Source organism: Narcine bancroftii, chromosome 2, assembly GCF_036971445.1.
Source record: "Narcine bancroftii isolate sNarBan1 chromosome 2, sNarBan1.hap1, whole genome shotgun sequence".
Lineage (NCBI taxonomy): Eukaryota > Metazoa > Chordata > Chondrichthyes > Torpediniformes > Narcinidae > Narcine > Narcine bancroftii.
This window is the reverse complement of record NC_091470.1, coordinates 373,771,710-373,786,905: the sequence shown is the minus strand read 5'-3', so window position 1 is coordinate 373,786,905 and position 15,196 is coordinate 373,771,710. Positions and strand designations below refer to the sequence as shown.

General features: G+C 48.7%; 1 protein-coding gene across 4 annotated transcripts in view; it reads right to left on the bottom strand.

The window, feature by feature from the left end:
• Positions 1-15,196, bottom strand: part of LOC138755895 (arf-GAP with GTPase, ANK repeat and PH domain-containing protein 3-like) — a 324,334-nt gene that overhangs the window by 99,930 nt on the left and 209,208 nt on the right. For all 4 annotated transcript variants that reach the window (XM_069922694.1, XM_069922695.1, XM_069922696.1 and 1 more), the window contains exon 11: positions 13,800-13,968. In XM_069922694.1, the coding sequence (XP_069778795.1) occupies positions 13,800-13,968 (169 nt within the window). The remainder of the gene's footprint in view (positions 1-13,799; positions 13,969-15,196) is intronic.

The window sequence follows — 15,196 nt, the reverse complement described above, 5'->3', positions numbered from 1 at the left end:
GAAACAGGGGCAGGAGTCAGCCATTCGGCCCATCGAGCCTGCTCCTCCATTCAATAAGATCATTGACTCAACTCTACCTACCTGCCTTTTCCCCATATGTAAAAATCTATCTAACTGAACCTTAAATATGTTTAATGAAGTCGCCTCAACTGCTTCCCTGGGTTGAGAATTCTACAGATTCACTACTCTCTGGGAAAAACAGTTTTTCCACATCTCCATCTTAAATCTACTCCCCTGAATCTTGAGGCTGTGTCTCCTAATTCTGGTCTCACCTACCAGGAAAAACAATTTTCCTGCCTCTATCTTATCTATCTCTTTCATAATTTTATGTTTCTATAAGATCTCCTTTCATCTTTTTGAATTCGAGTGAGTATAATCCAAGACGATTCAGTCTCTCTTCGTAGGTCAACCCCTCATTTCCAGGATCAACCTGGAGAACTTCCTCTGGACTGTCTCCAAGTACATCCTTCCTCAAGTACGGAGACCAGAACTGTACACAATTCTCCAGGTGCGATCTCACCAGTACCTTGTACAGTTGCAGCATGACCTCCCTGCTCTTGAATTCAATTCCTCTAGCGATGAAGGCCAACATTCTATTTGCCTTCTTAATAACCTGTAGTACCTGCAACCCAACATTTTGCGATTCATGCACAAGACCTCCCAAGTCCTTCTGCACTACAGCATGCTGCAGTATTTCATCATTTAAATCGCTCTTCTATTTTTCCTGCCAAAGTGGATGACCTCGCATTTACTAACGTTGTACTCCATCTACCAGACCTTTCCCCACTCACCTAACTTAACTATAACCTTCTGCAGCCTCTCCACATCCTCTGTCCAATTTGCTTTTCCACTCAGTTTAGTATCATCCGCAAACTTGGCTACACGACCCTCTGTCCCCTCTTCCACATCATCACTGTGAATGGTGAACAGCTGTGGGCCCAGCACTGACCCCTGCGCCCCCCCCCCCCCACTTACCACTGTCTGTCAATCAGAAAAACACCCATTTATCCCAACTCTTTGCCTTCTGTCAGTTAACCAATCCTCAATCCATGCCAATATACTTCCCCCAACTCCAGTCATCTGTATCCTATTGATAAGTCTTTTGTGTGGCACCTTATCCAATGCCTTCTGGAAATCCAAATGTACAACATCAACCTGTTCCCCTCTATCTACCACACCCATTATATCCTCAAAGAATTCCAGCAAGTTTGTCAAACAAGACCTGCCCTTACTGAATCCATGCTGTGTCTTCCTGATGGAACCCCTTCATTCTAAATGTCTCACTATTTCATCCTTAATGACAGCTTCAAGCATCTTCCTGACTATAGACGTTAAGCTACTCATCTTCTGCTTACATTCTTTTTTAAAAAGTGGCATGATATTTGCTGTCTTCCAATCTGCTGGGACCTGCCCAGAATCCAGAGAATTTTGGAATATCACTAACAGTGCAATGACTAACGGACTGATGCAGAGACAACAACCTACACCTGAGTGTCAAACTATACCTGAATGTCAACAAGGCAAAGGAGATGGTGGTCAAATTCAGGAGAGCCTTGGGGGAACCACTCTCCACTGACCATCAATGGCTCCCACATTGAGGTAATCAAAAGCACCAAATTCCTTGCCGTGCACCTGGCAGAGGATCTCTCCTGGTCCCCCAATACCAGATCCATTACCAAGAAGGTCCAACAACACCTTTACTTTCTGTGGAGGTTGAGGAAAGTCCAGCTTCCACCCACCACCCTCACCACATTCTACAGGGGATGCATTGAGAGCATCCTATGTAATTGGATCACTGCCTGGATTGAGAATGCCACCATCCCAGAACACGTCCATGCAGTGGATAGTAAAGATGGCTGAAAGTATTATTGGGGTCTCTCCCTGCTACAATGGACATTTGTAATGGCCGTTGTTTGCAGAAAGCCATAAACATTGTGAAGGACTCCACACATCACTCCTGCAATCTATTTTCCCTCCTGCCATCCAGGAAGAGGTACTGAAGCATTCCGCCACTTACGACCAGATTACGAGACAGTTTTTTCCCGCAAGCCACTATGCTTCTGAACTCCAAGGTCACAGGGCTAGCATAAGATATTTAATAAGTGATATGTTATTTATGTTGTGTTATTTATAAAAATTGTTTCTGATGTAATTTATCTGTGTAAATAACCAGCTCCACGGTCCAGAGAAACACTATCTCGTTTGTCACTATGCACTGCAATGTTTATGGTATGAAGGACAAATAAACACGATTTGACTGAAAGACTATCATGGGGGACCTTGTGAAATGCCTTACTAAAATCACATCTACAGCCTTACCTTCATTAATTTCCTTTGTCACCCTCAAAACTCTCATTAGACTCATGATGCATGACCTTCCCCTCACAAATCCATGTGGACTATCCCTGAGAAGACTAAGCTTCTCATCCCATCCTGGGGACTTTTCAATCCCAATGTTTTTAAAATCCTGTATTTCCTTGTTCTTACCTCAATATGCTCCAGTATATAAACCTGTTCAATTCTGACCTCACCTTGAACAAGGTCCCCATCTCTGGTGAACACTGAAGCAATTCCTTTAGGATCTTCTCTACCTCCAGGCACACGTTGTCTCCTTTATCATTAAGTATCCCTACCTTCCCTCTCATCATTCTTCTGCTCATTTCTATGCATAGAACACCTTTGGGTTTTCCTGAATCACATTTGCCAAGGCCTTCTCGTGCTCCCTTCTAGTTCTCCTCAGTTCTTCCTTAAGTTCCTTCCTGGGTACCATATAATTCTCATGACCCCTTCCTGTCTTTTGGTTCCTAAACCTTATGCATGCTTTCTTCTTCCTCTTAATCAGCTGCCTCACCTGTTTTGTCAACCACGGTTCCCTTGTTCAACCATCTTTTCCCTGTCTCAGTGGGACAAACCTATCCTAAACCCAACATAAGTGGTGCTTGAACATCCTCCACATTACTCTGTCCTTTTACCCCAGCACATCTGTCCCAATTTACTCTCCCTAGTTCCTATCATAATTAGCCCTTCCTCAATTTGTCTACCCTTGTCTATAGCTATGCTAAAAGATACAGAGTTGTGGCCACTATCACCGAAATGCTCCCCACCAACCTGACCAGGTTCATTATCCAGTATCCAGGCCTCTACTCTCGTCTTTACTGTGGCAGGATTCCTTCTTAGACCCTCCTGACAAATTCTGCCCCATCTCTCCCTCTTGCAGTAAGGAGGTGCCAGTCAGTATTATGGAAGGTGAAGTTTGAATTTTTTAAGCTGTAAAAATGGGCTGCAAAATGGCAGATGGAATTTAATGCAGACAAGGGTGAGGTGCTGCTCTTAGGGAGGATGTACTCGGTAAATGGTAGGGCACTGGAATGTGGCAGAACAGAGGGATCATTGAAATTAACATCACAGGGTCATAAAGAGAGCTTTTGGCACATTGCCCTTCATAAATCGAAATACTGTACTGAGTACAGGAGTTGTGATGCTGTCATGAAGTTGGAAAAGATAATAGTGAGGTTGTAACGGCCCACATCCCGCTTTGTGAGCCGACACAGGAAACAGACGTCGAACGCAGCAATCGAGCACACAGCACACGGGATGAAACACCTGCTCCCATAGGCTGGAGTAATAGTAATCGAATCAACCAATCACCGCCAGCAGATCGCAGGGGGTCTAATCCAGGCCTGCAGATCCAGGACAGCCAATTGGCAGCCAGCCCCGCTGGTGATGCAGCTGGCTGTCTATAAAAGACAAAGCTTCAGGCCAATAGTCAGTGTTGAATACACTCCCTTTGGGTGAGAGTCTTCTTTCTTCAACCTTGAGCTATACACACATTATATCTCGGGCTATAACCATAGCATCCCTACTACAAGGTCAATTTGAAGTTTTGTGTGCAGGTTTTGTCATCTAACGACAGGAAAGATTGAAAAAGATTGAAAAAGTGCAGAGAAAATTAATAAGGAAGTTGTCAGGACTTGAGGAGCTGGATTACAGAGAAAAGTGGAATAGGTTCGGAGTTTATTCCCTGGACCATTGGAGGTTGAAGGGAGACTTGACAGAGGTATGCAAAATTATGAGGGGGAACATCTTCACTTTGAGAGTGGTGGGGAGTGTGGAACAAGCTGTCAGCAAAGGTGGTGGATGTAGGTTTAATTTCTACATTAAGGAGAAGAATGGATAGTTATATGGATGGGAGGAGTGTGGGGGCTATGCGAGGAGGTCAATGGGACTAAACAGAGGCAATAGCTTGACACGGACCAGATGGGATGAAGGGCCTGTTTCTGTGCTGTCGATCTGCCAGTCCCTTGCCCACTCACTGAACCTATATCTTTACAGATTCTCCCCAAACTCTGCACAATTACATTTCCACTCAGTTTCGTGGCATCCACAAACATTGGCAGGTTCCACTCTGCCAACACTCAGCCCTGACTGACTATCACAACAGTTGTTTCCTCAGCCACACTCGCATCCATTCATCCATTCTGGCCCCAAAAGGCCAACCTTAGGATATGTACCAAGGTCCCCCCCACCCAACTTCACAGCTCCCAGCTGCTGCCTCCAACCCACCCCAACATAGCAACATGTCAACACGCGACAGTGACTGCATCACTCTGAAACCCCAACCAATCACAGCTCACAGAACAGCCAAAGCAGAGAGAAAGCCATTGGACCCATCATGACCCTGCCAGCAACTCCTCAAGTTTCTGTGGTTTATCAGGCAGCTTTCAAACTCTCCAGCCCGTCAGTGCTGGACGAGCCTGCTGACCCACCATTGTCAACACACAGGCCTTATCGGCACATGCTGCAGGCTGTCACACTGAATGTCAGCCAAGATTTTCACATCAAAAGAGATTTTAATCTACCGTCAACATGATATAAAATCAATGGGCAGATTGAACCCCTGACCTTGGGGGGGCTTTGCTGATTACTGACCCATTGTCTGAGTGCCGGAGCTGCCAGCACTCTGCAATGTTCACAGCACAACAGATTCCCTGGAGTATGGGGAGAGGCTCGGCAGACAGCCGAAGATAAGGACAGAGCACAGGGCTGTTGAAACATCAGGATTCTCCTCTTGCTGAAGGTTCACACACACTGTAGCAAGCCATACAAAGAGACTGAGTACAGCCTTCTCCAGAGCATTAACCAAAGAGCCAAAAAACCACACTGCCCATTCAGCACACATCCCTCTCCTTCCCTCCCTCTCCATCCCTCCCTCTCCATCCCTCCCTTAGCACACCTTGCTCTCCTTCCCGCCCTCAGCACAACCCCTTCTCCATCCCCCCTCAGCAATCCTCCTTCAGCACTCCTCCCTCTCAATCCCACCCTTAGCACTCCTCATTCTCCATCACTCCATCCGCATCCCTCCCTCTCCATCCCATCCTCAACACACCTCCCTCTCCATCCCTCCCTCTCCTTCCCGCCCTCTCCTTCCCTCCCTCAGCACCTCTCCATCCCACCCTCTCCATCCCTCCCTCAGCACACCTCCCTCTCCTTCCAGCCCTCAGCACACCTCCCTCTCCATCCCACCCTCTCCATACCTCCCTCAGCACTCCTCCCTCTCCATCCCTCCCTCAGCACACCTCCCTCTCCATCCCTCCCTCAGCACACCTCCCTCTCCATCCCTCCCTCAGCACACCTCCCTCTCCATCCCTCCCTCAGCACAACTCCCTCTCCATCCCTCCCTCAGCACACCTCCTCCATCCCTTCCTCTCCATCCCTCCCTCAGCACACCTCTCTCTCCATCCCTCCCTCAGCACACCTCTCTCTCCTTCTGGCCCTCAGCACAACTGTCTCTCCATCTCACCTTCTCCATCCCTCCCTCAGCACACCTCCCTCTTCATCCCTCCATCTCCAGACTTCCCTCTCAATACCACCCTCAGCACTCCTCCCTCTCCATCCCAACCTCAGACACCTCACTCTCCATCCCTCCCTCTCCATCCCACCCTCTCCATCCCTTCCTTCAGCACTCCTCCCTCTCCATCCCTCCCTCAGCACACCTCACTCTCCATACCTCCCTCACCGCTCCTCCCTCTCCATCCCACCCTCAGTACTCCTCCTTCTCCATCCCTCCATCAGCAGTCCTCCCTCTCCATCCCGCCATCAGCACTCCACCCCTCCTAAAGCATTTCTCCCTCTCCATCCCTCTCTCCATCCCCCCTGAGCAATCCGCCCTCAGCACTCCTCTCTCTCGATCCCACCCTTAGCACTCCTCATTCTCCATCATTCCATCCGCATTCCTCCCTCTCCATCCCATCCTCAACACTCCTCCCTCTCCATCCCACCCTCAGCACTCCATCCCTCTCTCCAGCTCTCCCTCAGCACTCCTCTCTCCATCCCACCCTCAGCATTCCTCTCTCTCCATCTCACCCTCAGCACTCCTCTCTCTCCGTCTCTCCCTCACCACGCCTCCCTCTCCGTCCCTCCTTCTCTATCCCTCCCTCAGCACTCCTCATTCTCCATCCCTCCATCAGCAGGCTTCCCTCTCCATCCCTCCCTCAGCACTCCTCCCTCTCCATCCCATCCTCAACACTCCTCCCTCTCCATCCATCCCTCAGCACTCCTCTCTCTCCATTCCTCCTTCAGCACTCAGAAAGGGTTGTGCTGAGGGTGGGAAGGAGAGGGAGGTGTGCTGAGGGAGGGATGGAGAGGGAGGGAAGGAGAGGGATGTGTGCTGAATGGGCAGTGTGGTTTTTTGGTTCTTTGGTTAATGCTCCCACCCTCAACATTCCTCTTCCTCTATTTCACACTCCATTCTCACTGTCATCCCACGTCCTCTCTGTCGGTCCCCCACTCGCCCTCCTTAATGCCCTGTCAATCCCTGCCCCTTACTCCAAGTTCTCAGTATCTCATTGCCAGTCTACATTACAGCTCTAGAGTCTGCAGACCTTCGTATTTAACTCCAGTTTCCTCACCTCCCTTCACACTCTGGTGCTTTTGCATTGTGGTTCACAGGAAGGATCACCAAACACAATTCCTCCAAATGACTTCAGGAGACACAGGAGCAGAAGGCCTCAGTTTAAAGAATGTGGTAAGTGGAGGGACCTGTGTAGTTTGGGGTTGATCATGGTATACACAAAACATCACACCAAAATACTGAAGCTGGAGGTAGGCGGGGAAGGTCTGTGAGGGAGAGAAAGCGCAGAGGCATCAACTTGCTGCTGGTTACATGCCAACACTGCTAGTGAGCCAGGCTACCCTACTGGTGTGCCCACTGAACCCCTGCTGGTGTGCCCACCAACACTGATGGAGATACAGGCTACCCTGCTGGTATGCCAGGTGACCCTGCTGGTGTCCCAGGCAACATCCTTCTGGTATGCCAGGTGACCCTGCTGGCGTCTGTAAGGTAAAACATCATGAGATGGGAATGTGTAAGGAGTTACCCTGCCCTGTACAGGGCTGTAACAAGATGTAAATGCATCCTTGTACTTACAAGATAAGAGAGACATTGATGGATTGAGAGGCAGGAAGCTAGCAGGGAAAGGATAGCAACAGTTTTAGTCATTGGACAAGTAATGATATGATGATGTTCTAAGCACGTATCCAAGGGTATAAAAAATCACCATTTTGCTGATAACGGCAGAATGCATTCTCCGACTAACCTGGTTGGTCGCAAGTGTTACAATCCGGTAATAAAGAACAAAGAACCCTGATTTCGACTCAGCCTGGTGTTTGTCTCACTCATTCATGAACAAAGCAGACCTAACACGTCCCAGGTGACACCTGCTGGTGTGCCTCCCGACACCCTGCTAGCGTGCCAGCAACACTGCTGGGGTGCCACCTGTTACCAGTAGGCAAAGGGACAATGGACAAATTGAAGGTGGCAAATCAGGACACAGCTTGGACTAAAGGGAAATCTCTGATGTATGAAGACCCAGCACAGCCTTCAGAACTCTGCAGGGACAGACCAGATCTCTTGCCATCCATTCTACACTCCCACAACCCCTATCCTGGCTCATCTCTTTGACAGAACCAGATTGATCAAACAAGTTTAACCGCATACTGAGTGTCCCTTCACCACAAGGGTTCTGTCAACCACCAACCACCACTTCAACCCCAAAACTCTGAACCAGCACTGAGCTCCTCAGGGTTTAATCATGTCAGTGCCCTGTCCAACACTACAAACACATCACTCACACCTCTCTGCTTCAGGCTGCACACTTGCTGGCCTGCACCGTAAGTGCTGTAACATCAGAAGCTGCAGTAAATGAGCACGCATACACACAGGGTGATCAGTACGTGTGCACTGTTCCCACATTTGCAAGACCAGTTGCCAATGGTCAAAGCATGGAAACGGTTAATGTGTTCATAGCCCAAATCTAACTATATTGGAAAGAGAAGTCTTTAACCATTAGGATAACGTTCCCAGCCACATTTGCTCTGATGGATCACCCACTCCCCTCCTACACAAACTACATTTGTTCGAAAGGTTAATTGTTTGTGTGCTCTGATTTGAAAATAGAGTCTCGTGTGCACCTTTCTCATCTTCTTTGCTTCCTCCAGCCTAATTAACCTTTCTCCAGATTCATGTCTGAATCTGTCCACCTCTAAGTCCACCAGAGTCCAGTGGGACCAGGACAAAGCTGATGAGACACAAAACCTCCCTAAGGATCGCTCACTTAACACTCCCAGCAAAAGCTGATAATGACCATGATTGCTCACGTCACCTCTGCAAAATCAAGGTGCCAGCAAAGTAGATGGAAACAGGATGACATAGAGTTCCACACAGTGTTAGAAACAGGAGAGTTACAGGTCCACTCAGTGACAGGAACGTGGGAGCTACAGTTACACACAGTGACAGGAACAGGGGAGTTACAGATCCACACAATGACAGGAACAGGGGAGTTACAGATCCACTCAGTGACAGGAACAGGAGAGTTACAGGTCCACTCAGTGACAGGAACGTGGGAGCTACAGTTCCACACAGTGACAGGAACTAGGGAGTTACAGATCCACACAGTGACAGGAACAGGGGAGTTACAGTTCTACTCAGTGACAGGAACAGTGGAGTTACAGTTCTACTCAGTGACAGAAACAGGGGAGCTACAGTTCCAGTCAATGGCAGGAACAGGAGAGTTACAGTTCCACACAGTGACAGGAACAGGGGAGTTACAGGTCCACTTAGTGACAGGAACAAGGGAGTTACAGTTCTACTCAGTGACAGGAACAGGGGAGCTACAGATCTATCAGTGACAGAAACAAGGGAGTTACAGTTCTACTCAGTGACAGGAACAGGGGAGTTACAGGTCCACTCAGTGACAGGAACAGGGGAGTTACAGGTCCACTCAGTGACAGGAACAGGGGAGTTACAGTTCTACTCAGTGACAGGAACAGGGGAGTTACAGTTCTACTCAGTGACAGGAACAGGGGAGTTACAGGTCCACTCAGTGACAGGAACAGGGGAGTTACAGTTCTACTCAGTGACAGGAACAGGGGAGTTACAGTTCTACTCAGTGACAGGAACAGGGGAGTTACAGGTCCACACAGTGACAGGAACAGGGGAGCTACAGCTCCACACAGAGACAGGAACAGGGGAGTTACAGGTCCACTCAGTGACAGGAACAAGGGAGTTACAGTTCTACTCAGTGACAGGAACAGTGGAGTTACAGTTCTACTCAGTGACAGGAACAGTGGAGTTACAGTTCTACTCAGTGACAGGAACAGGGGAGTTACAGTTTTATCAGTGACAGGAACAAGGGAGTTACAGTTCTACTCAGTGATAGGAACAGGGGAGTTACAGGTCCACACAGTGACAGGAACAGGGGAGCTACAGTTCCACTCAGTGACAGGAACAGGGGAGTTACAGTTCTACTCAGTGACAGGAACAGGGGAGCTACAGTTCCAGTCAATGACAGGAACAGGAGAGTTACAGTTCCACACAGTGACAGGAACAGGGGAGTTACAGGTCCACTCAGTGACAGGAACAAGGGAGTTACAGTTCTACTCAGTGACAGGAACAGTGGAGTTACAGTTCTACCAGTGACAGGAACAATGGAGTTACAGTTCTACTCAGTGACAGGAACAGGGGAGTTACAGGTCCACTCAGTACAGGAACAGGGGAGCTACAGTTCTACTCAGTGACAGGAACAGGGGAGTTACAGTTCTACTCAGTGACAGGAACAGGGGAGTTACAGGTCCACTCAGTGACAGGAACAGGGGAGTTACAGTTCTACTCAGTGACAGGAACAGGGGAGTTACAGTTCTACTCAGTGACAGGAACAGGGGAGTTACAGGTCCACACAGTGACAGGAACAGGGGAGCTACAGCTCCACACAGTGACAGGAACAGGGGAGTTACAGGTCCACTCAGTGACAGGAACAAGGGAGTTACAGTTCTACTCAGTGACAGGAACAGGGGAGTTACAGTTCTACTCAGTGACAGGAACAGGGGAGTTACAGTTCTACTCAGTGACAGGAACAGGGGAGTTACAGGTCCACACAGTGACAGGAACAGGGGAGCTACAGCTCCACACAGTGACAGGAACAGGGGAGTTACAGGTCCACTCAGTGACAGGAACAAGGGAGTTACAGTTCTACTCAGTGACAGGAACAGTGGAGTTACAGTTCTACCAGTGACAGGAACAATGGAGTTACAGTTCTACTCAGTGACAGGAACAGGGGAGTTACAGTTCTACTCAGTGACAGGAACAGGGGAGTTACAGTTCTACTCAGTGATATGAATAGGGGAGTTACAGGTACACACAGTGACAGGAACAAGGGAGTTACAGTTCTACTCAGTGACAGGTACAGGGGAGTTACAGTTCTACTCAGTGATAGGAACAGGGGAGTTACAGGTCTACACAGTGACAGGAACAGGCGAGCTACAGTTCCACTCAGTGACAGGAACAGGGGAGTTACAGTTCCACACAGTGACAAGAACAGGGAGTTACAGGTCCACACAGTGACAGTAACAGGGGAGCTACAGTTGTACCAGTGACAGGAACAGGGGAGTTACAGGTCCCCTCAGTTACAGGAACAGGGGAGTTACAGGTCCACACAGTGACAGGAACAGTGGAGCTACAGTTCCACACAATGGCAGAATGGAGGCAGTTACAGTTCTACTCAGTGGCAGAATGGGGGAGTTATAGTTTCACTCAATGACAGGAACAGGGGAGCTACAGTTCTACTCAGTGACAGGAACAGGGGAGCTACAGTCCTACTCAGTGACAGGGACAGGGGAGTTCCAGTTCTACTCACTGACATGAACACAGGAGTTACAAGTCCACTCAGTGACAGGAACACGGGAGTTACAGGTCCACTCAGTGACAGGAACAGGGGAGTTACAGGTCCACTCAGTGACAGGAACACGGGAGTTACAGGTCCACTCAGTGACAGGAACAGGGGAGTTATAGGTCCACTCAGTGACAGGTACAGGGGAGTTACAGTTCTACCAATGACAGGAACAGGGGAGTTACAGTTCTACTCAGTGACAGGAACAGGGGAGTTACAGTTCTACCAGTGACAGGAACAAGGGAGTTACAGGTCTACACAGTGACAGGAACAGGGGAGTTACAGTTCTACTCAGTGACAGGAACAGGGGAGTTACAGTTCTACTCAGTGACAGGAACAGTGAAGTTACAGTTCTACTCAGTGACAGGAACAGGGGAGCTACAGTTCCAGTCAATGACAGGAACAGGAGAGTTACAGTTCCACACAGTGACAGGAACAGGGGAGTTACAGGTCCACTCAGTGACAGGAACAAGGGAGTTACAGTTCTACTCAGTGACAGGAACAGTGGAGTAACAGTTCTACCAGTGACAGGAACAATGGAGTTATAGTTCTACTCAGTGACAGGAACAGGGGAGTTACAGGTCCACTCAGTGACAGGAACAGGGGAGTTACATTTCTACTCAGTGACAGGAACAGGGGAGTTACAGTTCTACTCAGTGACAGGAACAGGGGAGTTACAGGTCTACTCAGTGACAGGAACAGGGGAGTTACAGTTCTACTCAGTGACAGGAACAGGGTAGTTACAGTTCCACTCAGTGACAGGAACAGGGGAGTTACAGTTCTACTCAGTGACAGGAACAGGGGAGCTACAGTTCCAGTCAATGACAGGAACAGGAGAGTTACAGTTCCACACAGTGACAGGAACAGGGGAGTTACAGGTCCACTCAGTGACAGGAACAAGGGAGTTACAGTTCTACTCAGTGACAGGAACAGTATAGTTACAGTTCTACCAGTGACAGGAACAATGGAGTTACAGTTCTACTCAGTGACAGGAACAGGGGAGTTACAGGTCCACTCACTACAGGAACAGGGGAGTTACAGTTCTACTCAGTGACAGGAACAGGGGAGTTACAGTTCTACTCAGTGACAGGAACAGGGGAGTTACAGGTCCACTCAGTGACAGGAACAGGGGAGTTACAGTTCTACTCAGTGACAGGAACAGGGGAGTTACAGTTCTACTCAGTGACAGGAACAGGGGAGTTACAGGTCTACACAGTGACAGGAACACGGGAGTTACAGTTCTACCAGTGACAGGAACAAGGGAGTTACAGTTCTACTCAGTGACAGGAACAGGGGAGTTACAGGTCCACTCAGTGACAGGAACAGGGGAGTTACAGTTCTACTCAGTGACAGGAACAGGGGAGTTACAGTTCTACTCAGTGACAGGAACAGGGGAGTTACAGGTCCACTCAGTGACAGGAACAAGGGAGTTACAGTTCTACTCAGTGACAGGAACAGTGGAGTTACTGTTCTACCAGTGACAGGAACAATGGAGTTACAGTTCTACTCAGTGTCAGGAACAGGGGAGTTACAGTTCTACCAGTGACAGGAACAAGGGAGTTACAGTTCTACTCAGTGATAGGAACAGGGGAGTTACAGGTCCACTCAGCGACAGGAACAAGGGAGTTACAGTTCCACTCAGTGAAAGGAACAGCTGAACTAAAGGTCCACACTGTGATGGGAAGAGGCAAGCTACAGTTCCACACACTGATAGGAACAGATGAACTACATTCCCACAAAGAATGACAAGGAGATCTCATTTAATTATATTAATTCCATTTCCCAGCACTTGGCCAAGTGCCTTCTCAGTCCTGGCTATTCAGTCTTTCGCGCTGGAAATGAGGAGATCAAAACTGTACTCAGGGTGTGGCCTGAGTCCAACTGCCATCATGCATCCAGCACCATCACAGTCTGTCTCCACTCCATCGTTATATCTGCAACAGGTTTTGTCTTAAGAAAGCAGCCTCTATCCTCAATTCCTAACCTCCCAGGCCATGCCCTCTTCTCACTGCTACCACCTACCACCAGGAAAGAGGTTCAGGATGCTGAAGACACACACCCATCAGCTTCCCTGCTGTCATCAGATTTCTGGATGGACAATGAACCACAGACCACACCTCACCTTCTCTTCTTTTGCACAAGTTTATTTTTTTTTAATGGAATTCATAGAAATACTTACTCCTGTAATTTTGCCACAAAATAACAAATGTTGTGTCATGTTCATGAGATTATATTCTGAATCAATAATTTAATGAGATTGCCCTGTTTCTACATTTCAAATCTCTCACAACAAGGGCCATCGTACTGTTTGCTTCCTGTCTCACCTGCTGTATCTGCGATCAAATCTTCACTGAAGAGATGTAACACTGAGGGTGTAGCACCATGAGGAAAAGGGTGAATCCTACCTCCAGAGGGTCATTGGCATGAAGCCTCCATGCTCCAGTACTTTCCAACAGGAGCTCAGCTCCACGTTCATTCCAAACCACACAAATAGGACCAGCACAAAGTTCACGGGCAATGAGCTGAAGCCCACCACTGTCACCCAAAACCATCCCAGAGTGATGACAGCCCACTTACCTTGACTACCAGCCAGCTGCATGTTGCTTCTGTCCTTGGTGAGGCCGTTGGTCTTGGGACTGGCACCAGGAACATTGGCCGCTGAAGCTCGCGGCAAGCGCTTACCAGGAACTTTGACCGTTGTGCGCAGGAGGTCGATCTCCTTGCCATGCACATTCTGCATGTAATCCTAAAAGGGAGATGGGCACATGAGGAGCTGTTTCTGCCCCCAACACCACAGCATTAACAACTAAGCCGACAGCAAAGCAATCACACTGGCACCAATCACACCACGGCAACTCAGAGAAAGATGATGCTTCAAGCTGACTAACAGAATTGTTCAACCACTACACTGATCTGCTCGGGTTCCTACTGGCAAGGGAATCAGATTCCATGTGGACATGGACACGATTAGGAATAGTTTAGAGGGGCATGGGCCAAAGGCAGGCAAGCAGGACTAGCTGTGGTAGACAACCTGATCAGCATGAATGTGTTGGGTCAAAGAGTCTGTGGGAGTGGTGACACAAGTAGACACAGGGTGAAGAAGGCATTCAGCACAATGCTTTCATCGGACAGGAATTGGAGTACAACACTGTGTTACGGCTGCACAGGACGTTGGTGAAAGCACACCTGGAATATTGTGTGCACTTTGGTCCTGCTTAAATACTATATGAAAGGTGTGATGGAGCTGGAGAAGAGGAAGAAAGATTCACCAGCGGGACTGGAGGATCCTGTGGGACAAGGAGAGACTGGAATGCACTTTGTGGGCTGAAGGGCTGTGCTTTGCTGTGCTTTCCCTGAAGCTGAAAGGAGACCCTATCGAGCTCAAAGAACACCTGATAACCACCAGGACAAACAGGCTTTGGCACCAGAGGCCAGTGTGGACACAGTCCTTGTTCTGAGTTTCTCTGTGTAGCAGAAAGGTAACTCAGATCAACGACAGATGGGAATTATGCATTAGACTCAGAGTAGGGGAGGGACAGACAAAAGGTGGGGACCACTGTTGACCCCACCTGATCTTAGTGAAACCGAACGAACGGTCTGGGTGGGGAGTAACAAAAATGTCCTCTGCTCTCCAGAGCAAAAGTGCAAAATCAGGGTTGCAGAGGTTAAGGGAAAGATGGGAGTCCGACTTGGGGGTGGTGATTTCAGAAAGAAGCTGGTCAGATTGGTGTAAGAACACCACGACGTCCATTATAAACGCACGATATGGACTGGTTCAATATAATCTTTTACACCAATTATATCTTACCCCACAAAGGTTGCACAGATCAAAAGTGGAAATTTCAGAGATATGGGACTGAAATAGGAACTTCTCTCCATGCCACGTGCTCGTGCGTGAAGGTGAGGCCATTTTGCCAAGATATAGCAGAAAAATTAACCAGGATAACAGGAGTGGCCTTCGCGGGCGACCCGGA